The 14,253-nt window shown below is 39.1% G+C and overlaps 1 protein-coding gene across 3 annotated transcripts in view; it reads right to left on the reverse strand.

The window, feature by feature from the left end:
* Window positions 1–14,253, reverse strand: part of LOC110973745 (protocadherin Fat 4-like) — a 34,774-nt gene that overhangs the window by 16,383 nt on the left and 4,138 nt on the right. For all 3 annotated transcript variants that reach the window (XM_087129667.1, XM_087129666.1, XM_087129665.1), the window contains 25 exons: window positions 14,052–14,212; window positions 13,446–13,514; window positions 12,637–12,717; window positions 12,062–12,160; window positions 11,573–11,716; window positions 11,008–11,218; window positions 10,684–10,790; window positions 10,036–10,224; window positions 9,351–9,494; window positions 8,752–8,889; window positions 8,390–8,583; window positions 7,515–7,644; window positions 6,583–6,662; window positions 6,261–6,360; window positions 5,783–5,902; window positions 5,526–5,621; window positions 5,054–5,155; window positions 4,612–4,807; window positions 4,379–4,473; window positions 3,813–3,959; window positions 2,883–2,979; window positions 2,068–2,370; window positions 1,406–1,563; window positions 871–1,081; window positions 155–366 (listed from right to left, as the gene is read on the reverse strand). In XM_087129667.1, the coding sequence (XP_086985793.1) occupies window positions 155–366; window positions 871–1,081; window positions 1,406–1,563; window positions 2,068–2,370; window positions 2,883–2,979; window positions 3,813–3,959; window positions 4,379–4,473; window positions 4,612–4,807; window positions 5,054–5,155; window positions 5,526–5,621; window positions 5,783–5,902; window positions 6,261–6,360; window positions 6,583–6,662; window positions 7,515–7,644; window positions 8,390–8,583; window positions 8,752–8,889; window positions 9,351–9,494; window positions 10,036–10,224; window positions 10,684–10,790; window positions 11,008–11,218; window positions 11,573–11,716; window positions 12,062–12,160; window positions 12,637–12,717; window positions 13,446–13,514; window positions 14,052–14,212 (3,584 nt within the window). The remainder of the gene's footprint in view (window positions 1–154; window positions 367–870; window positions 1,082–1,405; window positions 1,564–2,067; window positions 2,371–2,882; window positions 2,980–3,812; window positions 3,960–4,378; window positions 4,474–4,611; window positions 4,808–5,053; window positions 5,156–5,525; window positions 5,622–5,782; window positions 5,903–6,260; window positions 6,361–6,582; window positions 6,663–7,514; window positions 7,645–8,389; window positions 8,584–8,751; window positions 8,890–9,350; window positions 9,495–10,035; window positions 10,225–10,683; window positions 10,791–11,007; window positions 11,219–11,572; window positions 11,717–12,061; window positions 12,161–12,636; window positions 12,718–13,445; window positions 13,515–14,051; window positions 14,213–14,253) is intronic.

Here is a 14,253-nt window from a genome sequence, read left to right on the forward strand (position 1 = left end):
ACTTTTAGCTAGTATCTGTGCACTTATTTCTTGAATGTAAATGACTGAACGTGGACCGGTGAACAAAATGTTCTTTACATTTTTTCCTAAATGCAGCAGGAGGGTCAAAGGTAAGTTTCTACCTCATTCAATGTTCCACTAAATTTTCAATTACCTCTTCAATTCTCACTGGAGCCGTGCATTCCTTGGTAAATGTGGGCGGGCTGGTACTAGGTTGTTTGAGAGAGATACTCACGAGCGCTGTGTCATTGAGAGGCACCAGCGCTCGATCCTGTACTCGCACAGTTACATTGAGCGATAGAGCAGTGATGGTTGTTGACTCCACAGCAAGGAACAGCTTACCATTAGGCGTTACTTGAATCACATCTAAACAGTATGAAAAGGAATTTACTTGCCTTTTAAGAGCTTTTATACCTAGGGGATTAAGTTTCTCTGAAAACTGAACGAGTGTTTATGCCGAAAAATATAAGTTTAGTGGCAAATTTACTCTTCCTTTTGATGATGAATTGGAATGAAATCTTTGTGTTGTTGGGTTAAGTAGGAATGCTGAAGGAATATCAACTATGAGCACTCATTGCACTTTTGTCTTAGCTGGACACTTTTGCCATTTTTTAAATAAATAAGATTGACTTGACCACATCATTATGACATAATCATGACATTTTCATGCCCTGTTTTAAAGTGTTTGCAGCTAAAATGCATTTCACAATTACGGCAGTATATATTGTTTCTGTCGTACCTGAGTTATTCCAAAAGAAAAAATTTGCCAGGCCCTACTGACAAGGGAGTGTGGGTTGGAAGTTAGTTCCCCCATCAATCAAATTCTAGAAGCTAAGATATCCATTGAAAGACTGGATGTTGATTGTTTACCTGTCTCAGTACAATCCGAGCATTCCTCTTTCAATTTATCAAACATCAACTCGCCATTTCCAAACTGTGGATAATCATCATCAGTGACATTCGGCGTCAGATCAAAAAGCTCTCTGTCCATGTCAAGGGGCAGGATAAGGGGCGGTAACACAAATACTTCAGCAGAGAATTGTGGAGCGGCGTTGTCAATTGGAACCAATCTCACTTCAACCTGCATTTACAAGACAAGTGGAGGAATGTGGACAGTTGAATTTGTCCTCCAAAGATGAAATGTCATCAGCACAATTTGACTTTCTTCAACTAGCACTTTCAGTTACATAATATCACCAGAAACAAGTACAAATTAGTTAAAATAGTCCCCAATAAAAGAGCCCCCCCAAAAAAGAATGCAGGTGGGAAAAGAAAGTTCATGGGAACGAGAGAATAATCAGTTTGATGTTCAACCTAAGAATTGACCATAGGTATTTCTGCATGGTGTTGGCTTTGGGCATTCATACCATAGCTTGGCAAGTGGAGAGTTTTTTCATACACGTACCTTGGTGTTGGCTCGTATGCTGTTGTTAACATCAGAGCTGTTGAACATTTCAAGAGTAATGGAGTAAAGACCAATGGGTGCTGCTGAATTCCCAGTAATCTCACCAGTAAACTCATCAATAGAAAAGAAATCAGTTTGGCCACCAACATCATTTTGGTCTGTTTGACAAAAAGGAGAATTGAACAAGTTGTATCATCTAAATAGGTTAGGCTTGCAGTTGCACCATGTAGAAAATATCTGATATGAGTGTGTGGTTCTGAGAAGAACCGATGGTGAACCGAGGGCCACCCTCCAGAAGACGAACAGAGCATACTGTTCCGAACATCGAGTGTTCACCATCGATTCTTCTCAGAACCACACACTCATATAAGAGATAGTTTTGTCTACATTGTGCAACCTTAAGCCTAACTTATTCAGTACTTCCACCATGCATAGCTTCAAGTCTTATCCTGTATCATCTTCTTCAACAAACAATTTTCCAATTGATTCTACTTTGAGGTCCATTACGCATCAATGCCTGTCACAGAAACGCATGTAATTAGGAAGTTCTTGTTTACGTTTATTCATGCATTTTGATTGGATTTTTCAGACACTGCATACAATTTAGTTTTACTGAACTCAAATGGCAGTAAATACATGTATATAACGGAGGCTGCACACACCTGCTCTGTATGTCTCTGTTTGTTCTTCAAACTCAATGTATGAAGTATCTAAGTTGTCTGTGCAGGTATAGTTGACATCCATGTCAATGATTGTTGAGTTGTCTAGCGGAGAAGAAAGTGTCAGGCTAGGATTCTGAGGAATAAATTGCAGGCACTGAACTTTCCCTGGAAAAATTCTCAACCGGATTGTGCTGCGATCATCAACAAGTTCTGGTTTGTCGGGGTTGCTGACTGTGATGAGGATGATGTAAGGCTGTCCAGAGTCTATCAATGTCTTCCTGACGAAGACCTCACAACCATTGTCTGTGTTTGATGATAAAAACAAACAAAGTGATGGACAGACAAACCCACTTAGCTGATCATAGTTAGCAATTCAATGACATACATGGTCACTCAGGTGTAAATTTGCTACCAAGAAAAACTCATATTTAGTTTTAAATTCCAGTTTTTGTTCTGAAACTTTCAATCAGTTTTAAAAATGTGTGGAAATAATGTTTACAATTCATTTTTCAAAATGTGACCTTAACTAAGCCACTGTCATTTTATTTTTACAACACAAGACAGTTTGTTCTTACTGAAGCAGAAGAAAACTCTCACATTTAGTAAAGAGATTCAAAGTTAACGGACGATCTTGGTTATTTGTTTGACCATGGTATGACTGACATCAGACAAAAATGTCTAGAGTTTTCCCTTCACTTTTTTTTACGGCAAATGCTTTCATTCCCAGTATTGCCTCTTAAGCTGTGTAAAAATCAACTTTGTCACAGTTTTTCTATTAGATAATTGGAATGGATATTTAAAACCAACAGGCCTACCTGTTGGTCTAACAAAAAATGAGTCCACGTTATCCCCGACTGCCTCATAAACAAAGAAGCTGTTCTTGTCTTGATCAGTCACAGTTAGTCCAACAACCTGTACATGATATTGTTGAAACAAAAAAACACACACACACACTGTAAAATCAACAGAAGCCGTGTCAGTCAGAAACGTCCTCGACTTGACACAAATGCTAACATGGTCATGATGCAGCATGGAAAATTCAGGCCATACTCAGGCTACAGCAAACATTAACACTAACGCTCCATGATATTACATATAGGCCTAGTAAGGTGAAAAGGGTTCTCAAAAATTCCAAAAACTCACCAAAAAATACCTTTATCGCCACCTACTGGCTTCCGTAAATGCCAATGTCAAACGTTTGGGCTTCAATAATATTTCTGACTTCCTTTGAAAGCGGTTCGAAGGTGATAGCGGTTTGTGGGTGTGCGTGTACATGTATGTATATAGTACATGTGTGACGTGAACGAGAGTGGAGCAGGGTTTGTTGAAGGGGGCCTCTGACAGCGATGGGTCGTATTATTCATGGTTCGCGAATAAAACAATAGGAAGGTCTTGTAAAAAAGACTGAACAGACTCCTGCACTGTCACAAATGACAACACCTATGTCCGTCTAGCAAGTGTCTAGATTCCCGTGTTTTGAGGGTGCCGCCAATTTGACATGCCGCCCTCTATTGGTGAAACAACATCAGTTGCAATCACGTGCTGTGCTACTGCTAGGCTGTTTGTTAATTGTTCGACTTTTTTCAATTATTTAACGAGCTCTTGTAATAGTTTGAAGGGGGATTTCCAAGAGAGTCCGAAGATTATTAAAACAACGTTTTCGAGGACAAGGCTTTTGGTCAATCAGGATAGGCGGCTAGATCTTTTGTGCGTCGGGGAATAGGGAGAAACTGCCAGCAATTTACCAAACTTCCTGCGGCGTAGGAATCCTCTTCTTCCAAGACAATGTCTCTGCTTGATTGGTCAAATGCAGGTGCGTTATCATTCACGTCAGTCAAGATAATTTTGAGTTCCAAGGTGCTGTTGAGTTGTGGTGTTCCCGAGTCACTTGCCTGCCGAAGGTGAAAAAATTCACTTTAATGCATTTCGTAAGAAAAGAGAAAAGATAGAAAAGACTAGTGAGAGCGAATATGTAGCTTAAGTTGATTTCGTCATGATCGAGGGATAGGCCTACTTCCTTATACTCTCTAAATACATTTACAACGTACATGGCATAAAAATCACTTCCCTTTATTTTGGTCTTCTGTGGAAAAAAAATCGGAATAACGGTAAAACTTTTAAGCAATGTTGACGCCGATCACCTTTGACTCCCTTTTCTTTGTGAAACAAATACAAGATGGAAACGTTATTAACGTAAATACGAAGGTGTTGCGGAATTGCAAAAGGAGATTCATGGTCAAAAATGCATGCTTTAGGTGGAATGGAATTGAGAAGAAAGGAAGACCAGCCTGAGGGCACAATGTTCATATACCATGATTGTGATGTCATATAACTCTTTAGTCTCTCTATCCAGGGTACCATTGACAATGAGTCGGTAGTCTTCACCATCTCCCTCGATCCCAAAATCTGCAATTAATGCATCAAGCACGAAAAATGTCATCGAAAAGACTCTGGGAAAAGGGTGATCTAAATTTCAATCAGCTTTCCAGCTCTGTAATAAATGATTTTTAGTATTTAAATTCCAAAGCTATAGGCCTACTGTACCTGTTTCGCCCAGCAACGAATAGGTGATTTCTGAGTTGATGGTATTCGGTTTGTCATCATCCGTAGCCCTAAACTGACAAACAGGCGTGTCTTTTTCAGCGGTTTCGCTGATTTCGAAAGGTGAAGATGAGGAACAGCTTAGTCTGGAATCAAAAGCTGGTCGTTGATCGTTTACATCCAAGATGATGAACTTCACCTATCATATCCAAAATGTAAACAGAAAACATTTCCTTTCAAAACAAATTGTAAAACTGACAACAGCAGTCATGAATGACGAAATATGCCTCTCAATAAAAAAACTTGGAAGCGACCTTGTTTCTTTAAAAAAATCCACAAAGGTACAAAACAATACATGTAGATTGTCACATTTCAGACCACAAAACGGGACGACGACAGAAATAATAAAAGTAAGGATTACTAGTTGAAAAAAAGGAGGACTAACCTTCTTGACTGGAATATTCAAACCATCACTTGCTCTCACCGTCACCTCTACTTCACCCTGTTCCTCCCGGTCAAAAGTACCATTCACAGTTATGTTGCCAACCTGCAGTTGGGAAATACATTTTTTTAAATGGTTGTACAGCTGAGATCGAACCATTTTGATGCCATAATTTGAGCTTTATTCGTCGGCTACTATTTCAACTTTTGGATAGGCCTACACAGTTTCCGTCAGGCAATGCCTAGGCAAGCCGCCATTTTTCTAGTTATTCTGTTTTATGACCTGAAACGTTGCTTTTCAATCAAGACAGGCCAATTGAATGAAATTTACAGGCCCGCGTAATAAAATTGTAATTGACACTTTCAGTCTGGAATTTGTGCTCAGTCATGATGTTTCAACACCTGAGGCCTCTTTCGTACATTGAGGTCACTGACCTCATTGATTACAATTTCCGGTGAGGACTGTCCACACAAACCTTGTCATTCAGGATTTCAAAGGTGTATTTGTTGTTTGGTGTGTATTCCAAAGAGTAAGTTAGTTCAGTGTCTACATCCGCGTCTGTAGCGAACACCTAAACCAACAAAAATGAGACAAACAGATCGTAGACTTTAACGTTATGTATAGTCGGCTTAATGTACTTTTACGCGAAATACAGCTCAGTGTAACAAATTTAATTTCTGAATGAGAAATGAACATTTACAAGTTTCTTTTCGGCTTAGAGTAAGTTCCTACCTGAAATACTTCGTAGTTTATCAATTCCTCTTCTGTTAAATCCCAGCTGTATTCGCCATCAAATACTGGTGAATTGTCATTCTCATCCTGGACACTAATGGTTACATTGACAGACTGATCCTACCATTGAACAAGCAGATAAACAAATACATAAAAGTATTTAGCACAAATCCAGGTATGTTGTAGCTTTTTAACTGTTTCTTATTTCGACTGTATTTCTTTAAGCATCGCTTTTGTTGTTGAGAATTGCTATGTTGCTTTTTCGTGGTGAGACTTAGACAAGGAAGAAGGGGGCTGGGGTAGAGGCCCCCCCACAAACTTATTTCATTTCTCTTCCTTCTCAAAGTGACCGAAAGGTCTTAATGTAGCCTTCCCCTAGAAAGACTATGAAACGTTACATTCTAAAACTTCCACCTTTCTCTTCAAAAAGCTTGCCCCCGAAAATTTGGTTCTGAATTGACCCTTGGCTTGGACTTACATGGTCCTCGTTACCATCCGAAACGATGACAGCAAACATGTACTCTGCTTGACTGTTAGGAGCATCCACGTCCAGAGTTTTATTCAGAATTATTTCACCTCTAAACAAAAGAATTAACACATTATCATCTGATATCTATTTGGAAAACTTCCATAATTAACCCTAACCGTCAGGGTTAACAAGTGTATTTAAATAATTTCTATTAAAACAACAAAATGCACAAAGACAGCAAAAGTATAGGCCTAGCACTAGAAAACAGCAGAGAAACCCTTTATCAAACCAGTACATTTCGAGTAGTTTTATACAAGCGCTGAAGACTCACGTTTCACTGCGAATAACAAATGGTAAGTCAGGTACATCAATCATGTATTCTAAGACGTCATCCCTATCGGCATCTCGAGCCTGAAAAACAGGAAGAAGATAGAGAAGATAAAACCTATAGGAAGCAAATGTGGTGGACAATGGACCTTGAAAATCGACTTTCAAAGCCAGCGAGGTAAAAACTGACCCAAGAAGCAAATGCTACTTTTGAGGGAATGCATTTCTCAACCTTGTTTTTCAGTTGTAGACTGCTAATACGCATTAGTTGAAATATTCACTTGCGTTGAACGGTAATGGATGATTACACCTGAACTTTGTGTTCTTGGAATCGAACATTAATGGACAAAATATAGTGTAATTCGACCACCAGAATTAAAAGCCATTACTGTGGTAGCACAACGCGCGTAGACAGGTGGTACGCGCGTTACATGCCTCTTCGACCAACAGGGCGTCATGATTTGCCAAACCACACGCGCGTCAAGCTGAAAAATGTGCGTGTGAGTGCGATGCCACGGCAGTATGGCGTCTAATCGGATTAGTCTATACATAAAAGTACAAGAGATGTACAATGTAGCTAGACAAGTCAATTTGATAGCTATGGAGGTCATAATACTAACGAGGTTTTCATTCCCAAATGAGATTAACGCCATTCAAACATTGCGCAATGTTTCCACATATTGAATGTTTAAAAACAAAATGAGCAGGCCATGTCTAAGGTTAAGCTTTCTAAATGTTATTTTCACTGTTCTTACTATTTTAGTTTTTTTTTTTTAACAAAATAACAACCACAGACACTGGCTGGAGACAACCGCGGGAAGGTGCAATTCTTAAAGAGAAGGACCAAAACGGTATTTATCTCTTTTTGGAAATAAACTCTTGTTTTATTTTCTGTGTTTGAATTGGTGACAAGAGGAGATTTTCAGAGTAACTTACCCTGACAGTTAGAACCAGGTCACCAACTTCGTAGTTCTCTGGTATGCTTTTGTCGTATGCCGTGTCTTCAAACACTGGGACATTGTCATTGACATCCTTGACAGTGACATACACGTTGGCGAATGAAATCCTTTGGTGACATAAAGTAATAGAAATGAAAGGTAAAAACAAAACATTGTGGCACTTTGTGTCTCTTTTGTTGATTTCTTTTATTTTTATAAAAAAAAGCCACAGGTCCACTTCATCTACGTGTTTGGGCCAATTGTTTCTTAGGTTGCCATGGGTGTTGTTATTTAGTTGATTTAAATGTTGCAATTGTTATTTAAGAATTAGTAGCGAGTAGTTGATGTTGCTGTTGTTGCGTTTACGGTGTTGTTGATGAAGTCATAATTGCTTTTTCGATTTGTTGCTGCTTGCATTGTGTTATCATTTAGTTACTGATGAATCTTTTCTTTTTTTGCGAACGCTGCTGTCTATATTGATAGTTTCAATAAGCCAGTTCGGTATTTCAACAGCGCATGCCCAAAATGAAGTGCGTCCAGGGTCATTCGGACGCGCTGTGGGGTCTGCCCAATTAGCACGGCTCTTCCCGGACCCGTGCTTTGTTCATGTTCCCGAATGACCTCATTTTTTTAAATACCCAACTGATATACTGACGTTAGTGGTTGAAGCCATTTCCATTGATGTTTCTGGTGGCCTAATCTTATTGGTATTGTGGTAACGATTAAATTTGCTGCCGTTTTGTGAATTTCTGTCGTCAAGAGAAATCATTGTTGATTTTGGTTGATGAAATCATTTCACTGGTCTTTTTGACCCCACTTCCCAGGACAGGTTCCTGTTTGGTACTGCATGATATGCTTGCTTATACTCTGTACCTTGCCGGCTGCCACATGTTATCCTGAGCTTCGATGAAAAGGATGAATCTTTCCACCTCCTCTGCGTCGGTTTTTTCCGGAACCTTGATCTCACCCGATGTGGCATCCACAGAGAAGTAACTATCACCACCATCTGTTGCCGACTTCAAAACGTAGGTTATTTCTCCTGGCGGGGCACTGGATTCCGCGGTGACCTTAAGGACATACCAGGAAAGATTTCAAAATCATTATTGGCGCATGGTATGCACAATTCGAACTCATCTTGTTATATTCAACTCAAGGAATAACTTTGCTGTGTATTCGGATACGGTAGGCATGGCTATGTCTTAGCCATATCTCGTAATCGTAAGCAGATTCCTCACCTGTAGTATAGAATCACTGTAAACTCGACCCTCCTCTATAGTGGTATCATATCTAGTTTTATTGTAAACAGGATCCAGGTTTGCAACTGTAATGCTAACACTGGCAGCGTCAAAGCAGCTTTCGGATTGTGCTTCAACCTAGATATTTAAAGAAAGGAGACAAAAATAAAAAATCTGTCAACTTAATTGTCATGAGTTCCATCTAGGAATATCATCCCAGGTTGTATTCTGGAAGTCTTTGTAATGAGCCAATACATTACTTTTCTCTTGTAACTTTTCTCAGTATTGCAATGGTAAAGGCGAACAAAAGAGAATTGGCTTTTGAAATGTTTGCCTGCATTTTTATCACGCATGAGCCTGTAGTTGATGATCAGAAAACGTGTTCACCTTAGAGCAGGATTGGATAGCTTGTTGAAGAAGCAGTTCAACTTGTTAACCCATCATGCTAAGTATAATGTACTCAGGAAACAATCAAGAGCTATTTTCATGCGGACCATAATTTTGTTGGTTGACTGCCTTTTCCTGTAGTAAGATTTTTCTGTTTCCGGCGGCCCTTTAAATAAGCATTGTTATATTTCAGCCCCCGATAAGAATGTTACCTGTAGACTGTAAGTTTGGTTGACTTCCAAGGAAAGTGTCTCCTTTACTTTGAAACGTACAATGCGCGGGTTGCTTGTCTCGTCACTTATTACCAACTGGAATGGGTGATTCTCCTCCGAAAGGGTTATATTCCCTACGAATTCCTGCGGAATGTAACATTAACATGTCATTTCAATACCTAAAAATATATTCAGTTTAATAGCCTTGCAGAATCGATAAACTTTCTTCGCGGGGAGCAAACATATTAAAGTGAAATATTGAGTGGCAAATAAAATCACGTCCGCATGTATTGGCCTTTATCGTGAATGAGCCTTAACAGAACCCCAATTGGAGGTTATCCTTGTCCGTGCAAAGCAAGATTCAAAAACAATGAAGTAATTTAATCTTCCATTGAGAATAATTCTAAAAAATTCGGCCCAAGCCTCCCTAATATAAGACGACCTTTTATGTTTTTATCTCTTTTGTCTTTTTCGTACACATTTTGGTACGCTCAAATTACATCCCCAAACTTTTTTTGCCTATACCATTTCATGTTCGTCATAGCAAAATCTTACTTATACAGACCGCTGAATATCTATGATTATTAGTTAGATATCTCTCCTGTCCATAAGTCGAGATTGGCTATGCCTTCCCAAAGAAGCCCAATGTGTATCAATACATCTTTTCTTTTGGTTTGGCTTAAACCTTGTCGTCATCCTTCGCTTCAAGGCTCAAAAGATCCACTCCGTCGATGACATAAGCATCTCTGTCATCAGGATCAATTCTACCGGTGATAGATTTGTCGACGAAGTAGGGACAGTTTGAGTCCACATCGTTGATGGTTAGAACAAGTATAGCTGTGGCAAAGCGGGAATCGTCGTCTGCTTGCTCCGCCTGGTTTTCAACGAGTTTGAGAAAGGATAGAGAAAGATGAAAGGAATGAGGGAGGATTGAGAAAAGTTTGAAAAATGATTAAGAAAGGATTGAGAAGGGGTTGAAAAGGACATTGAGAAAGGAGAAAACGAAAGTGGTGATTTTGGCAAGGGCAGTACGTGGTCAGTACATAACAATGCAGCGGGTAAATTCAGACAATAGAGTTTAGCATGGCAACAAGTATAAGTCGGTCGATCCGGATTTCGTGGAATACAGGGTTTGATAAGGACGTCGCAGTTCTTTTTTTTTGTCTTCTTTGTTTTTACTTTTTTCTCACTCAGGTACTGTTAGCGATATGAGTCAGTGATTTGTGCACATATATGTACATGTATTTGTTTCTATCCACTCTATGAAATTTACGTTGACAATGGGTGTTGATATATGTGTTGGCCTGTTGTACCGTACAATGCATGCACTTACCCGAAGCTGAATCGCACATTCGCCAGCATCCAGGACGGCGTTGATGACACTAATGTTACCTTGGTTTTCATCGATCATAAAACTACCTGACGAACAGGGTGCAGCACCTACACACCCATGGAAAATGGTCAGAAAGGTATAAATTCTCACTCAAAACTGGTCCATTGGATGAAGCACGCATTATTTCAGTTGCCTTACTCAATATTTCGGGTATACAAGCAACCTCAATTATACTTGATAAATTTCCTGTTAAACCTATGTTTCCTGTTTTACCAACAGTTCTTGTTAAATCTAAAAGTATATCTGTGAGGAAATAAATTGTACCTGCGATACTGTACTTGACAGGAATATTTAAGGAGTCTTGGTCTTTGGCTTCGATTGGCGGTTGGACCTCGAGTGGACCAGTGTATCCTTCACTTGTTGTGGCCATGTAGGAGTCATTCAAAAACCTTGGGTCCTTGTCATCCAAGTCTTCAATGGTGATGTTCAAAGTGGCCGTTGTTACACTGTTTTGGTAGGGTCCAACTTGGGTATCCTTTCGTTGAGAAAGGAAATTTGGAAAACATAAGTTTTGGACTGCGTGTAATGTGATTGTTTAAGAGTTGTGACTACATGATAAAGAACTATTATTTTGTGGTTATAAAACAAAACCAGAACTTTTTTGATTATATTGAAATATACTTTAATCATCCTTCCCAGCGTGCAATGATATATATCAAAGTACATTAGATTAAATACATTTCCCGCCTTTGTAAAAAAAATTGGGTAATTGAGGTTTCTGTGAGATTAACAATTTGCTAAGCTTAAAAGCGTGTTACAGGCATCAGGAAAGAAAGAAAATGAAAAAACTGAGGAAACAGTCTGACTTAAATTGAGTCTTTCCACTTACATTAACAGAGAGTGTCAATATGTAGCCTGGATGCCGCTCAAAATCGACGGCAGGTGGATTCTTAACTTTGATCCGGATTGTCACTTTGTCAGTGGAAATAAGACTGCCAAAGTCTGCCTCAAACTGGAACGGGATTTCATCGTTCTGTAAGAAACAAACAACAGGATAATTGAAGTATCATGGGGTATATGTTCATAACCTTTTGGAAATCACAAGCCTCTTAACTTGTTAAACTCAAAGATCATTAGAAATTCTAAAACCAGAGTAAAATCGTTTCTTTTGAAACCGAACTGAAATGTCTTGCAAGACTGGGTTTCTGGTTAGCAATTACTTCACTACATTGCAGTAACACACAATTTGTGCTGAAGTCCTAATGTTTGTTATCAAACGTCACAACGAGAAAACGAGCCTGATATGGACCTAAAGTCACAGAAATATATAAACAATGTTGAGGAAATGTTATGTTGAAAGTGTATGTAGTGGTATTACATTCAAGTCTTGAAGATTGATGTTCAAATTCTCTTCTGAGCGATCCTCATCCGTCAGAATGATGTCATCTAATGGGACAACTACTCCTGTCTTCGTTAACTGTGCAAAAAATAAATTGAACAAGGATTAAACCATAATGAGACAATTGTTAAAGCCTAACTAATGGGATCGTAGAACTACCGAAACAAGACTTTCAAAACAACAAATTCAAGCCTTCACAGCCACAATCACCTTTACCACAAGTTAAAACCACCCAAAACAACAATCACAGACATCGCCATAATTCAATTGGTCAGTTTTGGTGATTTGTTTTGTTCTCCCCGTACTTTAGTAAATGAACAAAAGAATACAACTTTCATACCATTAGCTTCTGCATTGATAAGCAATTTATCTTCGTTGTTTTTTTAACAATCCCTAAAATGGATTAATACCGGTAGGCATCAATTAGCAGCAAAACAGAACAAAATAACAATTAGTCGATAAAGCAAAAGGACACAAGAAAAAATTACAGACACGGAAAACGATTCAAATTAACAGACAACAATGAAACCCACACTCAACGTCTCTTTCCATACCTCCGGGATAGTTGCACTGTATTCAGCGTTTTCAAATTTGGCCAAATTGTCATTAATATTCTGCGTCCGAATGCTTACGTCCTGTTCAGTGGTAAAAGATAAACAAATAATTTGTGTGACCATAAATTATGTTCATAGCCAGTCGATTCTTAGCTGGAACATTAGAAAATGGATTGAGGTCCCAATGAGAAACTACACCATCTGAGCGATGATATCTTTGCATTCTATCTGTGTTCAAATATAATAAGGTCCATCTCCGGAATTTCTGAGTCATGTTAGGTCAAAATCAAATTATTCAAACCTCTGTCCTCATATTCCACAGTCTGATAAATTATTATGTCAAAAATGCAGCTGCGTTGAGCCTGACAGCCTAAGTTCACGAATGTTATCATGGAACTGAAGCCTAAACTAACTGAAGATGTCGCCGCGATTTTAGGCATAGACTTCCATCCAGTTCACCTGCAAAAGGCGTTCACGCACTCTGCATTTTCATACCATGATCACACTAGGTGACATTACCGCTTGGTTTTTGCTTTCAAGTGGCCTCCAGAAGTCTCCTCTCGTCTTTACTAATTTTAACAAAGAGCTTGTGCTTATGAAAGCTCATGAACAGCGTAGGTCATTTACCTGTACTCTTGAAAATGAACTCCTAGCTGCATGACAAAGTATATTGGTACTTGTACTCTGAAGAAGTACTGGTACTAGACTACAACCCTGCCACAAATGATTGTTAGGCATGGTGACACATAAGCATAGTTTATATGAAATTCAGAAAAACCTTTTAGAAATGTCCATTATAGATTACTCACAAGTGTAGCGTCTTCGCATTTTAAAGAAAACGTTGCTACAAGCTCGGGAATCGGCGAGCCGGATTGAGCCTGAAAATTTTGAAACAGAACGTTTTGAAGTGAAGAGTATTTTCGGTGAGTGTTTGAATCACTCCCTGCTAACTATACAGTTCCTTCCTTTTGCCAAATTACCTTAAGTCGGTCTCATATTAACATCAATCTCAGAGGTCCAAAAGAGAACAAAAAGGAACTCCAACTTCGGACAGGCCTTACTATCCATCCAAATCCACCGTGATTCACAACTGCAATAAATTCACTCCACGGGATCAGCCGCTGGAGGATGTCTGGGTCACAGCTTGAGTTGCAACATGAGGTCACCATTGCAGGACAAAAAGATGTAGGTGTATGCACCAGCACAACTAACCTAAAATCTCCACAGCGGTACTCCGTACAGTGGAAGTGGTCTGCATGTAAAAATCTAATGTCTTTGTGTAAGCTCAGTCTAAAAAAACAGTACTACAGATTTTCATCACAGTGACATCATTGCAAAATGACCACTTTTCATGAAGTTATAAATTATTAATTAATCAATGTCAAATGGAAGACATTAGCTGAAATCAGACTTACATCAAAGTCAGGAAGACTACCGCTGTTGTCAATCATTTTTACTTTTTTATCGGCATCATCGAATTCAAACTTATTACAATGGGCGCCGGTGCAGTTCGTGTACTCCACGATTGGGGCACTTTCATTGGTGACGAAAACTTGGTACACATCCTGAGGTCCCGCTGTATCATAGACAACCCCCAGGAAAGTAAAAGTTAATTGA

This window comes from Acanthaster planci, linkage group LG19 (genome assembly GCF_054643075.1).
Source record: "Acanthaster planci isolate LZ-2023a linkage group LG19, COTS_SCS, whole genome shotgun sequence".
Classification (NCBI taxonomy): domain Eukaryota; kingdom Metazoa; phylum Echinodermata; class Asteroidea; order Valvatida; family Acanthasteridae; genus Acanthaster; species Acanthaster planci.